We start from the raw sequence: 19,034 nt of genomic DNA, 5'->3' as shown, positions 1-19,034 counted from the left end.
GGACCCCCCCACCTCCCCTCAGCCCAGTCCTTAGAATCATGTCCTACATGTTTGCTCTCCCTCTGGCCAGCCACAATGCCAGGCCCTCTCCTGACATGGGGTCCTGGCATAGTACCCCTCAAACACACCCATGTGACAAAGCTCTTGGAACCATGTGCAGGGCCAGCTGACACTTGGCTACTGAGTCTCCATTCTGGAGGTGTCAGTGGTTGTGGGACACAGGCCTTCGAGGAGGAGGTGGGGGATTTACCTGTGGGGCCATTGTACCCCCTTTCTCACTGTGCTCTCTGCTTTGCTCTGTTCCCCAAGCCCACGTTCTGACAGCCATTATGCCCTGATGTTTGCGCCAACGTTGATTCCACAGCACCCAGCAGGCCCTCTGCTAGAGAGGCTGCAGACCCCAAGGTCTGGGCTGTATCCCTGTGAGAGGTAGTCCCGGGAGTACTTGATGCCCGATACCTCATTGGTGGTCAGGAAAACTGTGAGTGAGAGCAGGGGATATAACCAGGTCGGCAGAGAGCTTGCCTAGGATGAATGGAACCCTGGAGCGGGTCCCCAGCACCAGAGAAAACCTGACCTAGCAACATATACCTGCAGTTCCAGTAGTTGGGACTCAAAAGGCAGGAGGGTCAGTAATTCAAGGTCATCCTGAGCTAATAACGAATCGGAGGACAGTCTAGGCTCCATGAGACCATGTCTTAAAGTATGTGGATGAGTGGGGGGCAGGTTCTTGAGGGTTACCAGATGTTTATTCCATAGCTCATTTCTTTAATCCTTAGCCTGGGCCTCTGTCCATCTTGACTTTTTTTTTTTTTTTTTTGCTTGCTTGCTTGCTTGTTTGTTTGTTTGAGACAGAATTTCTCTGTGTAACAGTCCTAGCTGTCCTGGAACTCGCTTTGTAGCCCAGGATGCCCTCAAACTCATTGAGATCCACCTGCATCTGCCTCCCAAGTGCTGGGACTGAAGAGTGTGCCACCACTGCCCGGCTATCCATCTTGATTTTTCTGGGTGTTTTATGGTCATTCTTACCATAGCACACCTCCTTACAAAACCTATATGTTCCTTTTCCTAGGGACCTAACTTAGACACACACACAATACATACATACATACATACACATATGTAGGTTTACAACAAGTTTTATGTGTCTGTGTACACACAAATTCATAGTGTGAAGTGATTACCACAGTCAAATAATAGTCATCAATTCAACATTAATATAGTAGTCATTTCATAGTGACCTGTGTGTGTGTGTGTGTGTGTGTGTGTGTGTGTGTGTATGTGTGTGTTTGGCAAGGGAACCTAACACAGCCAGTCATGGTGGCCCAGCTCTTAGGAGGTAGAGGAAAGAGGATCGGGGGTCAGCTTGTCTTACACAGAGAGTTGAAGGTCAGCGGAATGCCCAAGCTACTTAACAAACACACATAAAAATGTACTTAAAGGGATAAAGAGACACTGCCGGTTCAGTCTCAAACACAAGTATCTAAAATCTAATCCTCATGGCTATTTTTCAGTAGATTCCAAAATCACAAAATCATTTTCTCTTTTATCGTTTTTAGTTTTTTTGTTTGTTTGGGTTTTTTGTTTGTTTGTTTGTTTTTCGAGACAGGGTTTCGCTGTAGCTTTGGAGCCTGTCCTGGAACTAGCTCTTGTAGACCAGGCTGGCCTCAAACTCACAGAGATTCGCCTGCATCTGCACCTCAAGTGCTGGGATTAAAGGTGTGCACCACCACCACTTGGCTCTTTATCATCATTTTGAGACACAAAGCTGACCAGAACTCTCTAGGTAGACCAAGGTGGCCTTCAGCCCACAGAGATCTGCCTGACCCTGCCTCTCCAGTGTTGGGATTAAAGGCTCACCACCAGGCTCAGCTAAGGTTTTGTTATGTTTATGTGTATCTGTGCACATGTGGGTAGGTCCTTCTGAGGCCAGAAGAGGGTGTTGGATCGCTTGGAGGTGGAGTTACCCGGGGTTTTCCAGTGGCTGGTTGTCAGGGCCAGAACCCAACTGTGGTCCTCTGCCAAAGCACCAAGGACTCCTAACTGCTCAGCCATCTCTCCAGCCCCTCCTCCTTCCTCAGCCTTCTTTTCCTTCTTTACTCCTCCCTCACCCCTTCTTTTTTCCATTTAGAACTCCCAGGCTGGCCTAGAACCTGTGATCCTCCTGCCTTGGCTTCTGGATCATACCGCTTGTTCCTGCTCTCTCCAATGTTCTTAGCCATTCTTCTCATTCCATCACCAGGTATAACTACATCTTTGTACCCTTTGGCTCACCTTGAACCCCTGCAAAAGCACATGCCTTTAATCCCAGCACTCAGGAGGCAGAGGCAGTTGGATTTCTGTGAATTCGAGGCCAGCCCAATGTACAAATTGAGTTTCAGGACAGCCAGGGCTACAAAGAAAAACCCTGTCTCAGAAAACCAAAACCAAAACAACAACAACAAACTCCTTTCCACCTTTTGTTCTGTCTTCAAATTTGGAGTTCTCGGATGTTGAGTGAATCACTTTCTCTTGGTAGGTGTCTGTTTTCTAACCTGTAAGACGGGAATAATAGCATCCATCTTGAATGGTTACGGTGCTGGCAGGGTGAGGCAAAGCTTGTAGAAATGTCTTACCCAGTTGCTGGCACATGGTTAGGGCTGCCGTGCCATGAGGTGCTGCAGTGCTGGCATTGTGTAGACTAGACGGGCAGATTCCATTACATGAGGGCAGGGTCCCTAGCCAGGAAGGGGTTAATGAACAGAGCCATAAAACAAGTCAGTCTACCCAAGAGCATGCAGCCCTGCCCATCTGAACCCTCTGGGAAGCTGTTTTAGGCCCCTGCCTGATAGGACAAAGGGTGACTTATTCTAAGGGCTTGCTGTGGGCCAAACCCAACCCAAAGGCTTTACAGTGATTATTCTGAGGAATCCCGTACAAAGTTCCAAGAGGCAGAGATTGACAGATGAAGAAACAGAGATCAGGGGATTTGCGGTGAAGTCACCCAGCTGGATGATGTCTAGCAGAGCTGGATTAACAACTCCACACATTGACTCTGAGGGCTCTTCTGGCTTCATCTCCGTGTCCGCCAATAGGGATTGCCATACTGGAGGCTTCATCTCCGTGTCCGCCAATAGGGAATGCCGTACTGGAGGCTTCATCTCCGCGTCCGCCAATAGGGATTGCCATACTGAGGCTCACTAGAGTCAGAAGAGAGTGGGACACAAGTGTGCAGTGTGGACACATCATGAACCCAAGAGGCATATCCACAGGTCTGGAGAGCGCACAAGAGCAGATGAGATGCATCTTATAATTACATGCACAGATTAACATCAAAATGTAGGGGCTGGAGAGATGGCTCTGGGTTAAGAGCACTTCTGTTCCCAGCATCCATGTTGGGTTCCTCACAACCAACTGTAAATCCAGCCCCAGGGGGTTGCACCTGGCCTCCTCAGGGGCCTGTGCTCACCCGCACATACACACATCCCTGCATGCATACACACACAGTTAAAAATAATAAAAATAAAGTCTAGGGGCTAGGGAGATGGTTCAGTGGTTGGAAGCTGTGGCTGCTCTTTCAGAGGACCCGGGTTCAATTTTCAGCACTCTCGTGGCAGCTCATAGCTGTCTGTAACTCCAGTTCCAGATCTGACATCTTCATAGGCATACATGCAGGCAAAACATGAATGCACATGAAATAAAAATAAATTATTTAAAAAAAAATACGCCTAAAGAAACAAACCCCCACATCAACAAACTTAATGTCCACAATCACCTGTTGCCGATCCCTTTGCCCCAGCTTACATTTAGAACTTGCAACAGCTGGACCGCTGTTAAAAACGGTAACAAAAGATGAGTTGCTCAGTAAGCAAGAAAAGGGCAGGGCGGTTGTAGCACGTGGTTTTAATCTCAGCACTCTGGAGGCAAAGGCAGGCAGATCTCTGAGTTCAAGGCCAGAGTTCCAGGACAGCCAGGGCTGTACAGAGAAACCCTGTCTTGAAAAACCAGACTAAAACAAACAAAGCAAGAAAAAGAAGGGGATGGTGGTAGTGGTTGGGGCATAGAGATGGCTCAAAGGTTAAGTGCGTTGGCTGCTCTTCAAGGGGACCCGAGTTCAATTCCCCGAACTACATGGGCTTTGACGCCTTCATCTGGCATTGCTTGAATGCTGCACACACAAGGGGCGCAGGCACTCATGCAGGCAGAACACCATACACATAAAAGAAAAACATTTTTAAAGGATGGGGCTCTTAAGCAGCTTGGAAGACTCTGAAGCAACCCCGTGGCTTCTTTGTCTGGTCAGAGTGAGTGCTACATGGGTTCCCCACTATAAAGGGCTTCAGTGGGAGAGCCTTGGCCTCGCTTTGCACAGAAGGCCAGCTGTGGAGGTGCAGGGTTACTATCACAGAACTTAAGGGGTGAAGGTAGGAGGATACCCGGGTGCGGGCCCAGGCTATAAAGACAGTGTGAGGACAGCTGAGCCACATGAAACCCTGTCTCAAAACAACAATAGCAACATACTGTATCAATAGAAGCTGGGGAGGGGGGGAGTCAGGCACAGTCAAAACTCACCCCCTATCCTGGTGTGGTGGGTGTGGTAACATGTCCCTAATACTATTGCTTGGGAAACAAGAAGCAAGATTGGACATTCAAGGCCAGTCTTAGCTGTGGGAAACCCTGTTTCTTCTCTCTCTCTCTCTCTCTCTCTCTCTCTCTCTCTCTCTCTCTCTCTCTCTCTCTCTCTCTCTCTCTCTCTGTTTTTGTTTGTTTATTTGTTTTGTTTTTTGAGACAGGGTTTCTCTGTGTAGTCCTGGCACTCATTCTATAGACCAGACTGACCTCCTGTCCAGTGATCCTCCTGTCTCTGCTTCCCAAGTACTGAGATTAAAGGCCACTGTACACTGTACCACCACTTCCTGGCTGAGACCCTGTTTCAAAAAGAGAAAAAAATCCAAATAAGCAGCTCATGCCCTAGGACCAAAAGGGGCCTTGGCAGCCTCCTCTGTGCCCCTCTCTTCTTTCCTGGAAGCCTATTTAAGGCAACTTCAAACGTGTTGCATCTTCCTGTCATCTCTCACACCCCCGGGGGCCTCAGACTGCCCGTCTGTCTGCCCAGCCTCCTTCCTTCCCAGCCGGAGAGGGCTGCTGCAGAGCCGGGTGAGGAGCCTACATGGCCAGCTGGCGCCTTCCAGGCCACGGTATTTGAGACCTGAGACAGGGGTGGGGAGAGGGAAAACAGGGTCTTGGGGGCCTGAGACACTGGACTGAGAAATTTTTAGACTCTGAAGGGCATTTGGGGTCTCTTAGGATGGGAGGGGGTGAGGTGACAGTTGTCTAGCTAAGTTGACCTCTGTATCATGTGGCCTCAGATGAAGATGGCAGAGCAGCGGGGTGCTGACTGGCAGTCCACCAGCTGAACACGGGGGCAGCTTCTTGTCAGTCTAGGCAGATGGCACCTGGGGCTCTCCCTTTTTAGGGTTTCACTGCTGATGAGGGAGTTGACCCTGGAACAACCAAGGTTCACAAGACCCTGATGTTTCCCAGAAACGCTACCTGGGGGAGCCTGGATGGTGGGAGCCTCTGGTTGCTATGGTCCTGTTCTCTATGGAAAAGGCAGGTTCCCCAGTTCTCAATGGCCTTGAGGAATCCAGAATGTTCCCTCAGAGCGCCCAGGAGGACTTTGCTCTTCATTTAATATTCTTTCTGCCCCTTCCAGGGAAGTGCCATTGTCTTCGACGTGTCAGGACTAAGTTGTCACACATTAGCTAGGACCGTACCCATTTCTCTTTGCTTTTTTCTTTAGTTTTTCTTTGCTTGTTTTTTGAGTTTTTTGTTGTTTTGTTCTTTCTTCCTTCCGTCCTTCCTTTCTTTCTTCCTTCCTTTCTTTCTTTCTTTCTTTCTTTCTTTCTTTCTTTCTTTCTTCCTTTTATTCGAGACAGGGTTTCTCTGTGTTGCTTTGGAGCCTGTCCTACAACTAGCTCTTGTAGACCAGGCTGGCCTTGAACTCACACAGGTCCTCCTGCTTCTGCCTCCTGAGTGCCACCACCGCCCAGCCCTCTCTTTACTTTTTTTGAGACAAGGTCTCACCTAGCCCTGACCTCCCTATGTAGCCACGGCTGACCTTACAGTCCCGCTCCTCCCTCCTCTACCTCCCGAGTGCTGGAAGTACAGTGTTTCTCACCATGCCCAGTTTATGTGTTGCTGGAGATCAAACCCAAGGCCTCATTCGTGCAAGGCTTGCACTCTGCCAACTAAGCTCCGTCTCCAGTCCCGTGCCATCCGTGTCTCACATAGAGACTCTGAGGCCAGGAAGAAAGTGAGCTGCTTCCAGCCTCACCTCACAGCGAGGGTACCAGTGCTGTGCCAGCCTTCACAGCCCACCTGGCCTCGTCCATCTTCCCATCTGGTAGTGGGAACATGAAGGGAAAACCAGCCGCCCAGTGGGTTGTTACCACCAGACTTCTGGGTGGTTTGGGACACTCCCTGTCCCTCAGCTTGGACTTCCAGCCTTGTCACAATGACCATGTAGGATGGGACATGCCCATCTCCCTGAGAATGTCTGCATAATTGAACAGAAGGGTGGAATGCCTGAGTGGATGAGACCCTCCCCTTCCTGTTCCAGGTAGAGATGCCAGAGGCCCTGTGCACCTGCTTTAGGGGCTCAGATTGTCCTATAGGCAAGAGAAGGGAAAGACCACACAATGTGTAGATAAACTTGGCCTTGGACTTTAGTGGGGGCCCAGAAGCATCCCGTGCCTTTGCTGTCTTGGATGAAGATTTCCAAAGTTTCCTTTGGTCCCATTCAGAACAGCACAAGAGTTGAACACCAGGACGATCAGGAGTTGGGGTGTGGAGGGAGAGTGGGGTGAGTTAAATAGGGAAGAGGGGCAGTCTATGGTCAATGAAAGAAGCCCTTGGAGGAGGGAAGGGGAACCATTTGAACGAAGAGATGGTGAGTGGGTGGCCATGGTTTAGCTTCTTCCTTTTAGAAACCAAACCGGGGGTGAGTCTGTGCAAGAGACTCTCGAGGCCTTGGTACTCGGGCCTTTTTCCTGCTCCCCAGGTCTTCTTAATCAACACTTCTCAGCCACTTCTAGACACAATGGATACTTATGACCTGTCCTTGGACAGTAGGATGTGCCCCTTGCCCCTGGCACCAGCTCAACCTTCCTTGCTGGCCTGCCCACAGGCTCAGACCTTATGTCCTGCAGAAGACACTCCTGGGCATGACCCCACAGGATCTCAGAGAGGATGCCTCAAACATGAGTGAGTCTGGGGCCTGGGACTGGACCTGAGAGCTTTGCTGGGGGGAGGGTTGAATGGGACACAGGATTTAGGATGGGGAAGGAACTGGGACTCTGTGTCACTGGTGATGATAGAGCCTCAGGCACACTTTCCTGCCACATTTAGGGTTGGCGTTCTGGCCAGAATTGCCCGTGGCCCTTTCAAGACAATAGCATAGCAGCTGCAGTAGCCGATCATCAGGGTGGGGGTAACAAAACTGTTGACCTAGAATGTTTGAGCTAGAGCAGGCTTTAATTATTTTTACATTTAGTTAGTTAGTTATGTGTATAGGCATGCCCGTGATGGTCAGTTCTCTCCTTCTACCATGCAGATCCTGGGAATCAGACTCATGGTGTCAGGCTGGGTAGTGTGTCTCATTCACTGAACCAACTCATTGTCTACTTTACCAATATAGATGTTTATTTTTGCCAATTAACTTTTGCGTGTGCACGTGTATGTGGTGTAGGTGCCCGTGTGTATGTGGAGGCCAGAGGAGGATGTCCATAGTCCTCCTCTCTCGGTCTCTGCCTTAGTCCCTTGAGGCAGGGTCCCTCACCGAACCTGGAGGTAGGCTGGCCAGCTAGCCCCAGTGATCCTGCTGTCCCTGTCTGTGACAGCATTGAGGTTACAAGCCTGCACACAGCCATGAAAGGCCTTTTTTGTGGTACTGGGATTTTTTTGGAGTGATGGGGGTAGGCAGAAGGGAATATAATTTAGTTCTTCATAGCAGGCGTTCTTACTCACTGATCAAGTCTCCTTGTTTGTTTTTTAAGACAAGGTTGATTATTATTATTATTATTATTATCATTTTGGTTTTTTGAGACAGGGTTTCTCTGTGTAGCCCTGGCTGTCCTGGAACTTACTCTGTAGACCAGGCTGGCCTCAAACTCACAGAGACACCTGCCTCTGCCTCCTGAGAGCTAGGATTAAAGGTGTGCACCATCACGCCCATCTGAGCAAGTCTTTTAACGTAGATGGCAGGAGTCCTGGACAGGGGGTCACAACTACCTCTGTCCTTTCTAGTTCCCCAACTTTAGGCACACCCCAGACTTTCCTTGTCTGTAGAGCAGGGTCTCTTTTGGACCTGTTCTAGGTTTGTTGTATTGGAATACACTGAGGCCTTCTGAAGGACAGGGATTGATCTGTCTGTCTTTTATTTTGGGGACCCCAGCAGGACCCCAGCACAGAGCACATAGTGGAACAGCACTTTAAAACTGATTGAGGGAGCCAGGTATAGTGGCATACACCTTTAGTCCCAGCACTCAGGAGGCAGGGGCAGGTGGTTCTCTGAGTTGGAGGCCAGTGTGGTCTACACAAGTCCCAGTACAGCCAGGGTTACATAATAGAGATTCTGTCTCAAAAAATAATTTTTTTTTTTTGTTTTTCGAGACAGGTTTTCTCTGCAGCTTTAGAGCCTGTCCTGGAGCTAGCTCTTGTAGACCAGGCTGGTCTCCAACTCACAGAGATCCACCTGCCTCTGCCTCCCGAGTGCTGGGATTAAAGGCGTGCGCCACCACCACCCGGCTCAAAAAATAATTTTTGATTGAGGATATAAATGGGGGCCCAAGCAGATAATCAACCTCCCTTTCTGCATTATTGCCCCCTGAAATGCTGGAGCTAGAATCCAGAGTCTCCCACCTGCTGGGTAAACACTCTACCGCTAAGCTGTGGACCCCCACACTGCACTCCTGCTGTGCTGCGGTTTCCATGCCTGCTCCCCCTAAATGTTTCCACAGCTCACACTCAGCCTCCAGCTGTCTCTTTGCCCCATGTCCTCTCTCTTCTTCTTGTCCCCAGTCTCCCTGTTGTGTCGTCCCCTCCCTTCCTCCTCTCCCTTTTCCTCATTTCCTGTCTTCTTCACTCATGGCCATCTCCTTTCTCTTTTCTCCAGTCCTGTTCTATCTGGAACAGCACTGCTCAGAATCCATTCCTGTAACAACCTGAACTCATGCTCTTCCTGCCGCCTCCTCCCCTAGTGCTGGGTTCACAGATGTGTGCTCCCAGACCAGCTGGGTCCACAGGTGTGTGTTCCCAGACCAGCTGGGTCCACAGGTGTGTGTTCCCAGACCAGCTGGGTCCACAGGTGTGTGCTCCCAGACCAGCTGGGTCCACAGGTGTGTGTTCCCAGACCAGCTGGGCTCACAGGTGTGTGCTCCCAGACCAGCTGGGTCCACAGGTGTGTGCTCCCAGACCAGCTGGGTCCACAGGTGTGTGTTCCTAGACCAGCTGGGTTCACAGATGTGTGTGTGTGTGTGTGTGTGTGTGTGTGTGTGTGAACATGCCATAGTGCACATGTGAAGGTCAGGAGACAACCAGCAGGGTCAGTTCTCTCCTTCTACTATGTGGCTTCTAGAGCTTGAGCTCGGGTTCTCAGGCTTGGTAGCAAGCACCTTTACCTGCTAAGCCATTTTGGTGCCCCAATTATTTTAATTTTTTTTGTTCACTTTTATTGGGTCCCATGTAGCCCAGGCTGGCCTCATACTTACTATGCAGCTAAGGCTGCCAGTGCATTCCTTCCTGATCCTCCTGCCTCCACTTCCCAAGTTCTATGATAACAGGCACGCACCACCATGCCCAGCAAAGAACTGAACATTTTATTAAGCTTACTTTAATGTAAATTTAGTTGCGTGTTCATCAGCTGCCCCTTGGGACCCTTGTGTGACCTCCTCTTGACCCATAGCATCCAAATTTATATATTTAATCTGGGGCCTCTCCCTTAAACTTCAGCTAATCTCGACCTCTCCAGCTGCCTATACAGCTTTTCCTCCCTGAAACTGTCAGGCTTAGTAGCAGTGGGGAAACTGAGTCCCACAGGGACGTGTCCAGTCCAACCTGCCTCATCATCTTGCAGGTTCTTTCCCAACTCTGAGCTGGACAAGCTTACGGGGGGGAGGGGCAGATGTGCAGTCCAGACTGCAGGGGGCCTGATCATCTTCCCTTTCTGGTTCAGAGCACCAGTCACCTGGCCCGCGCGAAGACTCTATGGACAGTGAGGACCCACTAAGCAGAGACGAGATGGAAAACCCACCAGAAAGAGGCTCCTGCTTACCCCTCCCTGCTCTCACCAACTCCTCCCCAGATGTCAGGCTGGACAGAAAGAGCCCTAGTCCCTTGACCTGCTGGCCCTGGCTTCCTCCGACCATCACCTCTAAGCAACTCCCCGTCTACATCTGCCCACTCTTTCCTGAGTACCCAGTTTTCCTGCCTCCCCCTTACCTATTCACGTATGGGGCCCTACCTTCAACCCAATGTCCGTACCTCTTCATGCTGCCCCCAGACACCTCATACCCCATGATGGCTGCATCCCGCTTGCCTATGACCGCCGATGGAGCTGGGCCCCATATCACCCAGGAGAAGCCCCTGCTTCTCTACTCAGGGCCTTTCCAGAGTGCTGGACACACCCTATACCCCCAGGTCAGGAGTCGGAGCTCTAGAGATGCTTCAACCTTCTGCCCAGGACAGGCTGGTGTGGCAGCTCCTGCAAAGCGGCCAGGCTCCCAGGCCGGTGTCGTAACCCTGCCCTACCCTCTGAAGAAAAGGAATGGTAAAATCCTATACGAGTGCAATGTGTGTGGCAAGAACTTTGGGCAGCTCTCCAACCTCAAGGTATCGCCTTCCAGGGTTCAGAACTCTCTTGCCTTTCCCCTTTCCTGAAATCTGGAAGCCACTCCCGGGAACCTCCTAGGGCCAAATGGTCTTGAGGTTCACCCAGGTGGAAATCCAGGATAAGCTGGCCACTGTCTGGTTTTGTCAGTCAGGAGACCGTGGCAAGAGAGTGACAGCAGATATCCAAGACCAGTTTGGGCAATGTAACGAAACTCCTGTCTTAGGGTTACTATTGCTGTGACCACGGCAACTCTTATAAAGGAAAGTGTTTAACTGGGGATGGCCCGCAGTTCAGTGGTTTAGTCCATTATGCGGGAAGCATGGCAACATGGAGGCAGACAGGTACTGGAGAGGTCACAGAAAGTTCTATGTCTGGATCCTTAGGCAGCAGGAACAGAGGGAGAGACACTAGCCAGGCTGGAGCTTCTGAGACCTCCAAGCCTGCCCACAATAACCCACTTCCTCCAGCAAAACCACACCCACTCAGCAAACCACACCCACTCAGCAAACCACACCCACTCCAGCAAACCACACCCACTCCAGCAAACCACACCCACTCCAGCAAACCCACACCTCCTAATAGTGCCACTCTCCATGAGCCTATGGGGCCATTTTCTTCTTCCTTCCTTCCTTCCTTCCTTCCTTCCTTCCTTCCTTCCTTCCTTCCTTCCTTCCTGTCTTCTTTTTTTTCTGTTTTGAGACAGGTTTTTTTCTATGTAGCTCTGGCTATCCTGGAACTCACTCTGTAGATCTGCCTGGCCTCTACCTCCCAAGTGTTGAGATTAAAAGTGTATGCCACCACTGCTTGGCTCTATGGGGCCATTTTCATTCAAACTTCCACACCATCTAAAAGACAAAAAGAAACTTTAAAAAAGCCAGGTGTGGTAGCTTTTAATCCCAGCGCCTGGGAGACAGAGACAAGCAGATCTGAGTGGGTCTGAGGCCAGCTTGGTCTACATATCAAGTTCCAGGCCAACTAGAATTACACCGGGAGGCCCTGTCTCAAAAATAAAGGGTGGGTGTGTGCGCATCAGAGTCTCCTCCGTCCTGAGAGACCGTCTGTGAGATCACTTCATTTAAGTTAAAAACGAGAAATTGAGGTCCCTAGAAGACAGGATTCCAAGGTAAGCACAGTTGATTAGTGGGTTAGAGCTTGGATTTCAGTTTCTTGGCATCAACTACTGAGCTCTCTCCCAGACAGCATCCTCTCTGGGTCCCCAACTAAGCCTCCTTCTTGTTTTTGAAGATCAAAGAGGAGGAATGGGTAGGTTTTGGTGACTCAAGACCACAGTCTTACAACCTTTCTCAAGTGGGATCCCACAAATCAGGCCAGGTGCTGCAAGTGTCGTCATCCGTCAGGGCATGCCCACGGGGGCCTCACCATAAGCCACAAGCTATGTGTAGGATATGGTTGCTGGGGAAACAGCTTTACTGGCTCCTCCAAGGAAGGATTGCTTAAGCCTTAACAAACCTCAAGCCACCACTCACTCAGAGAGCTAGCAGACCTGCAGATTCCTAGACTCCGGCCTCAGAGATGATGGCTCGGCTGACCTAGAGGTCAGCCCCTGGACTCTGCAGTTTTTTTTAAAATGTATTTATTTTATGTGCATCAGTGTTTTGCCATGGGTGTCAGATCCCCGGAACTGAAGCTACAGACATTTGTGAGCCGCCATGTGGGTGCTGGGAATTGAACCCATGTCCTCTGGAAGAGCAGTCATTGCTCTTAATCACTGAGCCATCTCTCCAGCCCATAGACCCTGCATTTTTTGTAGCACACTCCCAAGGTTACACATGATGCTGCTGGCCTGTGAATTACTTCAAGGAGCTATTCAAGGGGTTATCTGGAGTACCCCTTATCTATCCTCCCAAATCTCTGCTACAGAGCAGAGCAAACAATGAGAGGGCCCTGGGTATTGCTAGTGTCTGAGGAAGGGATAAGGCCTGGATGAGAGCAAAGGGTCCTGCAGAGGGTGTGGGTGGAGATTTGGAGTGGACTCTGAGCCCTGTTAGACGTTCCGGGCAGCTGGCAATACTTCTTCCAGGTCCACCTGCGTGTGCACAGTGGAGAGCGTCCATTTCAGTGTTCCCTGTGTCAGAAGAGCTTCACCCAGCTGGCCCACCTACAGAAGCACCACCTGGTGCACACCGGGGAGCGGCCCCACCAGTGCCGGGTGAGACCCTTCTTCCCTTGCAGCTTGGTGAGGAATTCTAGGTCCCTGGAGGGATGGCACCGGGGCCTCTGTTTCCCAATCCTGTTAAGTAAAGATGGAGAGGAGAAGGTAGAGGATGGGAAGATAGCTAGTGGCGAGAACGTGTGTGTGTGTGTGCGTGCGCGTGCATGTGTGCAAGCACACGCGCGTGCATGCTCAAGCACAGGCAGGCCACTGGAATGTGTGGTGTTGGAAGAGAAAACACAGCTGCACGCCTGTGCATGGAGAGTAACGAAGTTGAAGATCCTGGAGCATGCACCTCCTCCCCTGCCTTCCGGCGTAGTTGAAGGAGCCGTAGCAGATAGGAAATATCCAAATAGGCAAACAATTGGATCAATACAGCTCCTTGAGTCTGGCTTCATTCTTTGGGAAGGCAGAGGCGAGGAATCTCTTCCTGTTCCAAGGGGCAGAAAGGAGAACAGTGTAGTGGTTATGAGTCTAGGTTATGAATTCAGACCACTGTTCAGCTCCCAGCTCCGCCTACCGACTTGTGGGGCCTTTGGCTAGAGACTCCCTCCCCCCCCCCAGCCCCTGCTCTCTCGCTGGGGTTTAGTCATGCTTCTTGGGAAGACTAGGGAAGGTCAGTTCCTGGCTTGACCAGTTCCGGGGTAGATGTCGACTACTCGCCCCATGCTGCACCCGCCCGATGCTGTAGTCCCTTGCATCACGGTTCTAAGTGATATTAACCTTATTTGGACTTCCCTAACTAATGAGGCTAGGAATTAGTGCTCATCTATAACTGACAGAGAAAGAAAGAAGCTCAGAGGGAAGTTATACAAAGTCACACAGGAAGTAAAGGAGAATGCTAGCCCCCACCTGCCAGGCTCTAGTGTGCCCTGCTGTGGGTCCGGGGAGAGAAGCCTCTGGGTCTGCAGTTGACAGGGAGGTGGGTGTGTCCAAGACGGGTGAGATGGGGAGAGAGGCCCTGAGCCCATTGGAGGGCAAGGATGACATGTGTTCCCTTGCCCGTTTCTGTCAGATATGCCACAAACGCTTCAGCAGCTCCAGCAACCTGAAGACCCACTTCCGCCTGCACTCAGGTGCCCAACCCCTTCAGCGCAACGTCTGTTCCAGCGGCTTCGCCCCGCGTGTCCATCTGAAGCTGCACCATAGGCTGCAGGCTCCTCAGCCCTGTAGCCTGGCCCACCCCCACCTGCCCCTCACCTCTCTCACCTGCCTTGCCCAGTGGCACCGAGGAGCACTAGCTCTCGTGGAGGACTCATCGGAGAAGATGGGCTGGGGTGTGGACAAGGTCAAGGCGTCCTCAGTGTCTCCCAGAAAGCAAGGGCAGCCAGCCTGAGCAGTGGGGCTAGGGTTGCTCTGGGAACGGAGTGTTGGTAATTAAATGATTCTCCCAGTGCCGAGTGAAGACCTCCTGAGTGTCTTTAATGGAGGGAAATGTCCCCCGTGCACCTGGGAGCCCGGTGCACTTGCCAGATCCCATCCCGTCTCTCACCTAGGAGCAGGGCAGGGCACACAGTCCGTGTGGGGTAGGAGCATGCAACCATCCACCTCAGGCCGGGTTTGGGTTCCACTCCTTGTTTGTGACCTATCTGGGGCTGAGCCCTCCCGTCTCATCTCTCCAGCGGACAGTGCTGCCTTTCAGGACTGGATGACGGCAGAGTGTCCTCGGTGGGAGGAGGGGCACCAGAGGCAGGAGGACTAGAGCCATTCCATTATGATCAGCCACGTTAGTTGCCTGGGCTGATGAATGAAGAGCACCTGGAAGTAACGGGAGAATGAAGCAAGAACTGATTTGTGTGCAGTCTAAGCACAGGACACGTTGCCCTCCTTCCTGAACGCCTTAACCCAACACCTTCCCTATTATCCATGTGCTCTGGACACCTTCTAATCTCAGTTCCTACTCAGCCAAGGCAGAGAGGTCAGCTGGTATTACTAATCCTGCCATCCTCACGGGATGGGGGTGAGAAAAGAGACACAGATAGATTTTCCTGTCCTCTCATGATCCAGAATCATGAGGTCCCTGGTGTACCAGGACCAGAGGGCACCGGGTATCCAGCCAATTAGGACTACAGACAGGGAAGAACCGGCAAAAGAGTGGGGGTAACAACCCTACCAGTGGCCAATCTCCACGGGATCCCCTCAGATGTGCAAAGTGTTCCCTTCCTCCACGCATGAGCCAGGCGGCATAAGGTGGGAAATCCAACTTCCCGGGAAGATCAGGGTAGAGCCACAGTGAAGGAAGGCTACAAAGAATGACTCATATTTAGCCACTGTGAAGTTCTTTCGGCCGACCTGCGGCAGAGGGCGCCAGTCGCGCCTCCGTTGGTTTCCTGTGGCTTCCTCATCTCCAAAAGGAGTGACAGTCCCACTCCACGTGGTGGGTGGTTCCAAGACCGAGAGAATCCTCCTAGGTAGCCCCTAAGGCGATGGCAGGTGGGCTTCGGCTCACCTTTGTCACACCTTTGGGTCGCGGGGATGCCCACCGCAGGCTTGGCCCCACCCTGTTGATAGGAATCTGCCCGCCTCCTGTCCATGCTCGCTCAGCTCCTTTACCGTGCACTTCCCTAAGCTCGGTCCAGCTCCCAGGACCCGGCGGGTCCCAGACTCCTTTCGTCTTTGCTCAGGTCCAGCTCCTTGAGTGCTCACACAAACCCACCTCCGACATCCGGAGGCATGAAGTTTCAGGGCGGACTGAGCAGAGGGCAGAGTTCAGAAGAGGGGGTTCGGTGTGGGAGTGCTCCGGACTAGGACCTGGGGTGTCCAAGGTCCCCTGAAGGTGCACTTGCGTCCCAGGGACCGGGCAACTTCTGAATCAGTCCCCGCCCGCGGCCCCTGCGAGCGAGGTTGCTGTTTGCTCAGGAGGAAGGGCCGGAGGTGGTGCTTCTCTGCCTGGACAGCGGATCCGGGTGGCACCTGCAGCCAAGCACCCCGCCGGCTCCAGCCCCATGATCTCGCCATGAGAGAGCCACGCAAGGGCTTCGGGGCTCGCCTGGCCCGGCTCTTGAGTGGACTAGGGGGCCGAAGGGAGCGCAGGGGCAAGATCTCAAAGGAGACCAGACTCCCGGATAGGTGAGGGGAGATGGAGAAAGGTTGGGTGGGGCCTCAATGGCCTAGGGGTATGTGTTTGGGTTACTGTGTATTAAAGTTTAATGAGTGTTCAAATCAGCATGTGACTATCTTAGAGCACAAAAATATATGTGATGATGTGCCATGATTTGGATTTGTGAATCTGTGAATTGTGGGATTTCTCCGTGGACTTTTTATTTATTTTTTTACTTTTTGTCTTAGAAAATACAGTATCCCCATGTCGTAATATGTATGTAGAGTAGCCATGGCCTCAAACTTGTGACAAACAATCCTCCTGCCCAGTCTCCCAAGTGCTGGGATTACAAATATGCTATATTACATTGGACAGGTCCTTGTGCTTTTTTTTTTTTTTAGTTTAAAGCAACTTTTGAGAACTTCCTGTCAGGCAAGCTGCTTACTGACCCACCCAGTAGTACCTCCTCCTGCTGCCCGCTGTGGACTTTGGTTCTCACCTCACAGGTCAATGTTTCTCTGGCCCTTGTGAGTCTGGCAGGTCCTGGAGCTGTCTTTGCACTGTGTTTGCCCCCAGATGCCACACATAGGCTTCCCTCTGTCATCCTGAATCCTAGAGAGATAGCTCTAAACTGTACCTTCATATGCCCCTTGCTTCCTGCTTTCCCCCAATGATCTGAAGCGGCCCTCCCGGCGGCCCTGCAAGGCCTGTGTGACTCAGATCCAGGAGAAGAGTTTCAGAGAAGTGAGGTCACCTACCTAAAGTCACACAGCTGGGAAGAGGTGACGCTGCGACACGCCCCTTAGCTGGCTGCCGTCTGAACTTCCCCAAAAGCTCTGCTGCTATGGAGGTGGCCAGATGGGAAAGCCATGATGGTAGGCTGCTACCCATAGTTGCCTGCTGAGTCACATGAGCTAGTTCCTTCCCCTCTCTGAGCCCTTCATGGTGGGTTGTCTGAGAACAGCCTATCCTGTGGATGGCTGAGCCTGTTGGCTTCAGGGGGGACAGTGAAGATCTGAGAGGCCCTTGGAGCTCATAGGCCCTGCGTGAGCAGAGCATGTGGGTGTGCTGGCAGAACTGGGTGTTGGGTGTTTATATGTCGTCTGTGCAGTTACCGGGCAATTTGTTCAGATCTTATCGTGACGCAGCTGTCTTCAGGCCTGCTGGCCCAGGAGGGATGAGGGCGTGGTGGGGGCAGAGGGGAGGGGTTTGGTTGCTCTCTCACCCTAAAGAGGGGAGGGCCCAGCCACCCTGTGCCTGGAAGCCTGAGTGCCCTGGGGTGCCCACACCCTGCCAGGGCTCTGCCCGCCCCCACCTGGAAGACACACCCTCTCCCTTACCCTGTCTGGCAGAAACCTGCCCTATAGGCCTGATAGGTTCTCCCTACACCCCTCCACACTCAGAGAAGAGGCTGGCTTGGGGTTTGGGTGAGTCAGGAGTGAGGAGGGCAGGAACAGGAACGCAGGGCCCGAGTGATGATACGTGCTTGCTGTGAATACAGTCGGACCCCGCTCTTACAGGCCATGGGGATAGGACCCTGAATAGGCAGGCCTCTGATCCCTGGTTACTCAGGAGGGGGCAGAGGGTTGGGAACACACTTGTAAATCTCTCTCTCATTAATTCAACATCCAATCAAGCTTTGGAGTAGGATAGTCATGCTGACTGTATTCTAAAGCTCACTAGCTGTGTGACTCCGAAACAATTGACTTTGACTCTCTGTGCCTCTGTTTTTCTCACCTGAAGTCCCTAGGCACTGATATTTTTCTGACTCCTAAAAGAGATCAGATAGGCACAGACCCTAGGGTTGAGCCTGTCACCTGGAGGCTCTTGGTAAACATGAAGCACTGAAGTCATCTGGGCATTGTCCTCTTGTCGTGTGAATGTGTGTGTGTGCATATGTGTGTGTGCATCTGTGTGTGTTCCTATATGTGAGTATCTTATCTGTGTGTGTGTCTGCATGTGAGAGTGTGTGTGAGAGTGTGCCTGTGTGTCTGACTGTGTCTGTGTGTTTGACAGTGTATGTATTTGTCTCTGTGTGTGACATTGTGTGTCTGCGTGTTGAGTGTGCGTGTGTGAGAGACAGTGAGTGTCTGTGCGTGAGTGTGTATGTGTTGGGGAAGAGGTGAAGGAAGCAGAGGAGGCCATTGGCAGGCCTTCTCCAAAAGCTTGACTGGCTCATGCAGCCGAGTTGTGGGCCCTGGATTAGGTGGGTGAGGGGCTGCTAGACTCAAGTCTGTGTGCCAGGTGTTGGGACAGCAGGAGTCTGCTCATTCTTTTCCCTGTGCTTCCTTCCCAGGCCCTGGGGTGGCCAGAGCTGCCCTAACCTTGCTCAGGATCAGGGCGGCAACAACAATGTCAGCCTCAAGGTAGGATGAACGCAAATGACAGGAGGTTGGGAGCAGGAGCTCTGGAGGGCTGGGCCGGGTGAGGAACCTAGATTTGTGGGCTCCCTCTTTGCTTCCACTGCCTTGTGTGATCCTTGAGAGCTCTTCCCCTCTTTGCCAAAGGGGACAAGACAATAAAGCCTCTGTCAGAACTGTGGGGAGGAAATCAGTAATAGATGCAGGAGACCAACAGCGTCTGGGTGTCAAAAATGTGTCCGTTCAGTGCTGGGGAGCCGGCTCTGCAGTCAAGAGCACTGCTGCCTCCAGAAGGCCTGACATCAGTTCCCAGAACCCATATCTGATGCTACACACTGTCTGTAACTTTAGCTTCAAAGAATCCAATGCCGTCTTCTGGACTCCATGGATACCTGCATGTATCTACACACAGACACATGTGTGTACACATAACTTAAGAATAAAAATCAATGTTTAATGAGTAAAAAGAAGAAATGTTTAAACAATAAGTAAAAGTGTGCATCTAGTTCTGGGGAGCTGGGGAGGCGTACAGCTGCCACGGGGCCTGTTTTCAGGGCCCCCTACTCCTCCAGTGCCTTTGACCTTCATTCC

At 51.6% G+C, this 19,034-nt stretch overlaps 2 protein-coding genes across 3 annotated transcripts in view; both read left to right on the top strand.

Moving 5' to 3' along the window:
• The first annotated feature begins 6,080 nt into the window (after positions 1-6,080).
• Znf683 (zinc finger protein 683) lies at positions 6,081-14,448 on the top strand. Of its 2 annotated transcripts, none has more exons than XM_038333789.1 (5): positions 6,081-6,844; positions 7,169-7,245; positions 10,214-10,869; positions 12,912-13,458; positions 14,059-14,314. In XM_038333789.1, exons 1-5 carry the CDS (start codon positions 6,750-6,752, stop codon positions 14,190-14,192), a joined length of 1,509 nt encoding a protein of 502 aa, XP_038189717.1. In that variant the 5' UTR covers positions 6,081-6,749; the 3' UTR covers positions 14,193-14,314. The 2 variants fall into 2 exon arrangements, with proteins under 2 accessions (XP_038189717.1, XP_038189718.1); XM_038333790.1 differs by having other exon boundaries at positions 6,088-6,844; positions 12,912-13,040; positions 14,059-14,448.
• A 1,277-nt stretch (positions 14,449-15,725) lies between these two features.
• Positions 15,726-19,034, top strand: part of Crybg2 (crystallin beta-gamma domain containing 2) — a 29,353-nt gene continuing 26,044 nt past the window's right edge. Inside the window, exons 1-2 of the mRNA XM_038333791.1 lie at positions 15,726-16,112; positions 18,380-18,449. Coding sequence (XP_038189719.1) covers positions 16,000-16,112; positions 18,380-18,449 — 183 coding nt within the window. The 5' untranslated portion in view covers positions 15,726-15,999. The remainder of the gene's footprint in view (positions 16,113-18,379; positions 18,450-19,034) is intronic.

Source organism: Arvicola amphibius, chromosome 6 (assembly GCF_903992535.2).
Source record: "Arvicola amphibius chromosome 6, mArvAmp1.2, whole genome shotgun sequence".
Lineage (NCBI taxonomy): Eukaryota > Metazoa > Chordata > Mammalia > Rodentia > Cricetidae > Arvicola > Arvicola amphibius.
This window is presented reverse-complemented; position numbering and strand designations above follow the sequence as displayed.

Excerpts from the sequence above, each read along its gene's own strand:
- Znf683 (XM_038333789.1), top strand. The coding sequence starts at position 6,750 with ATGAAGATTTCCAAAGTTTCCTTTGGTCCCATTCAGAACAGCACAAGA. Across the intron at positions 7,246-10,213 it reads AGAGGATGCCTCAAACATGA|AGCACCAGTCACCTGGCCCG; the intron begins GTGAGTCTGGGG and ends TTTCTGGTTCAG. Across the intron at positions 10,870-12,911 it reads GGCAGCTCTCCAACCTCAAG|GTCCACCTGCGTGTGCACAG; the intron begins GTATCGCCTTCC and ends TACTTCTTCCAG.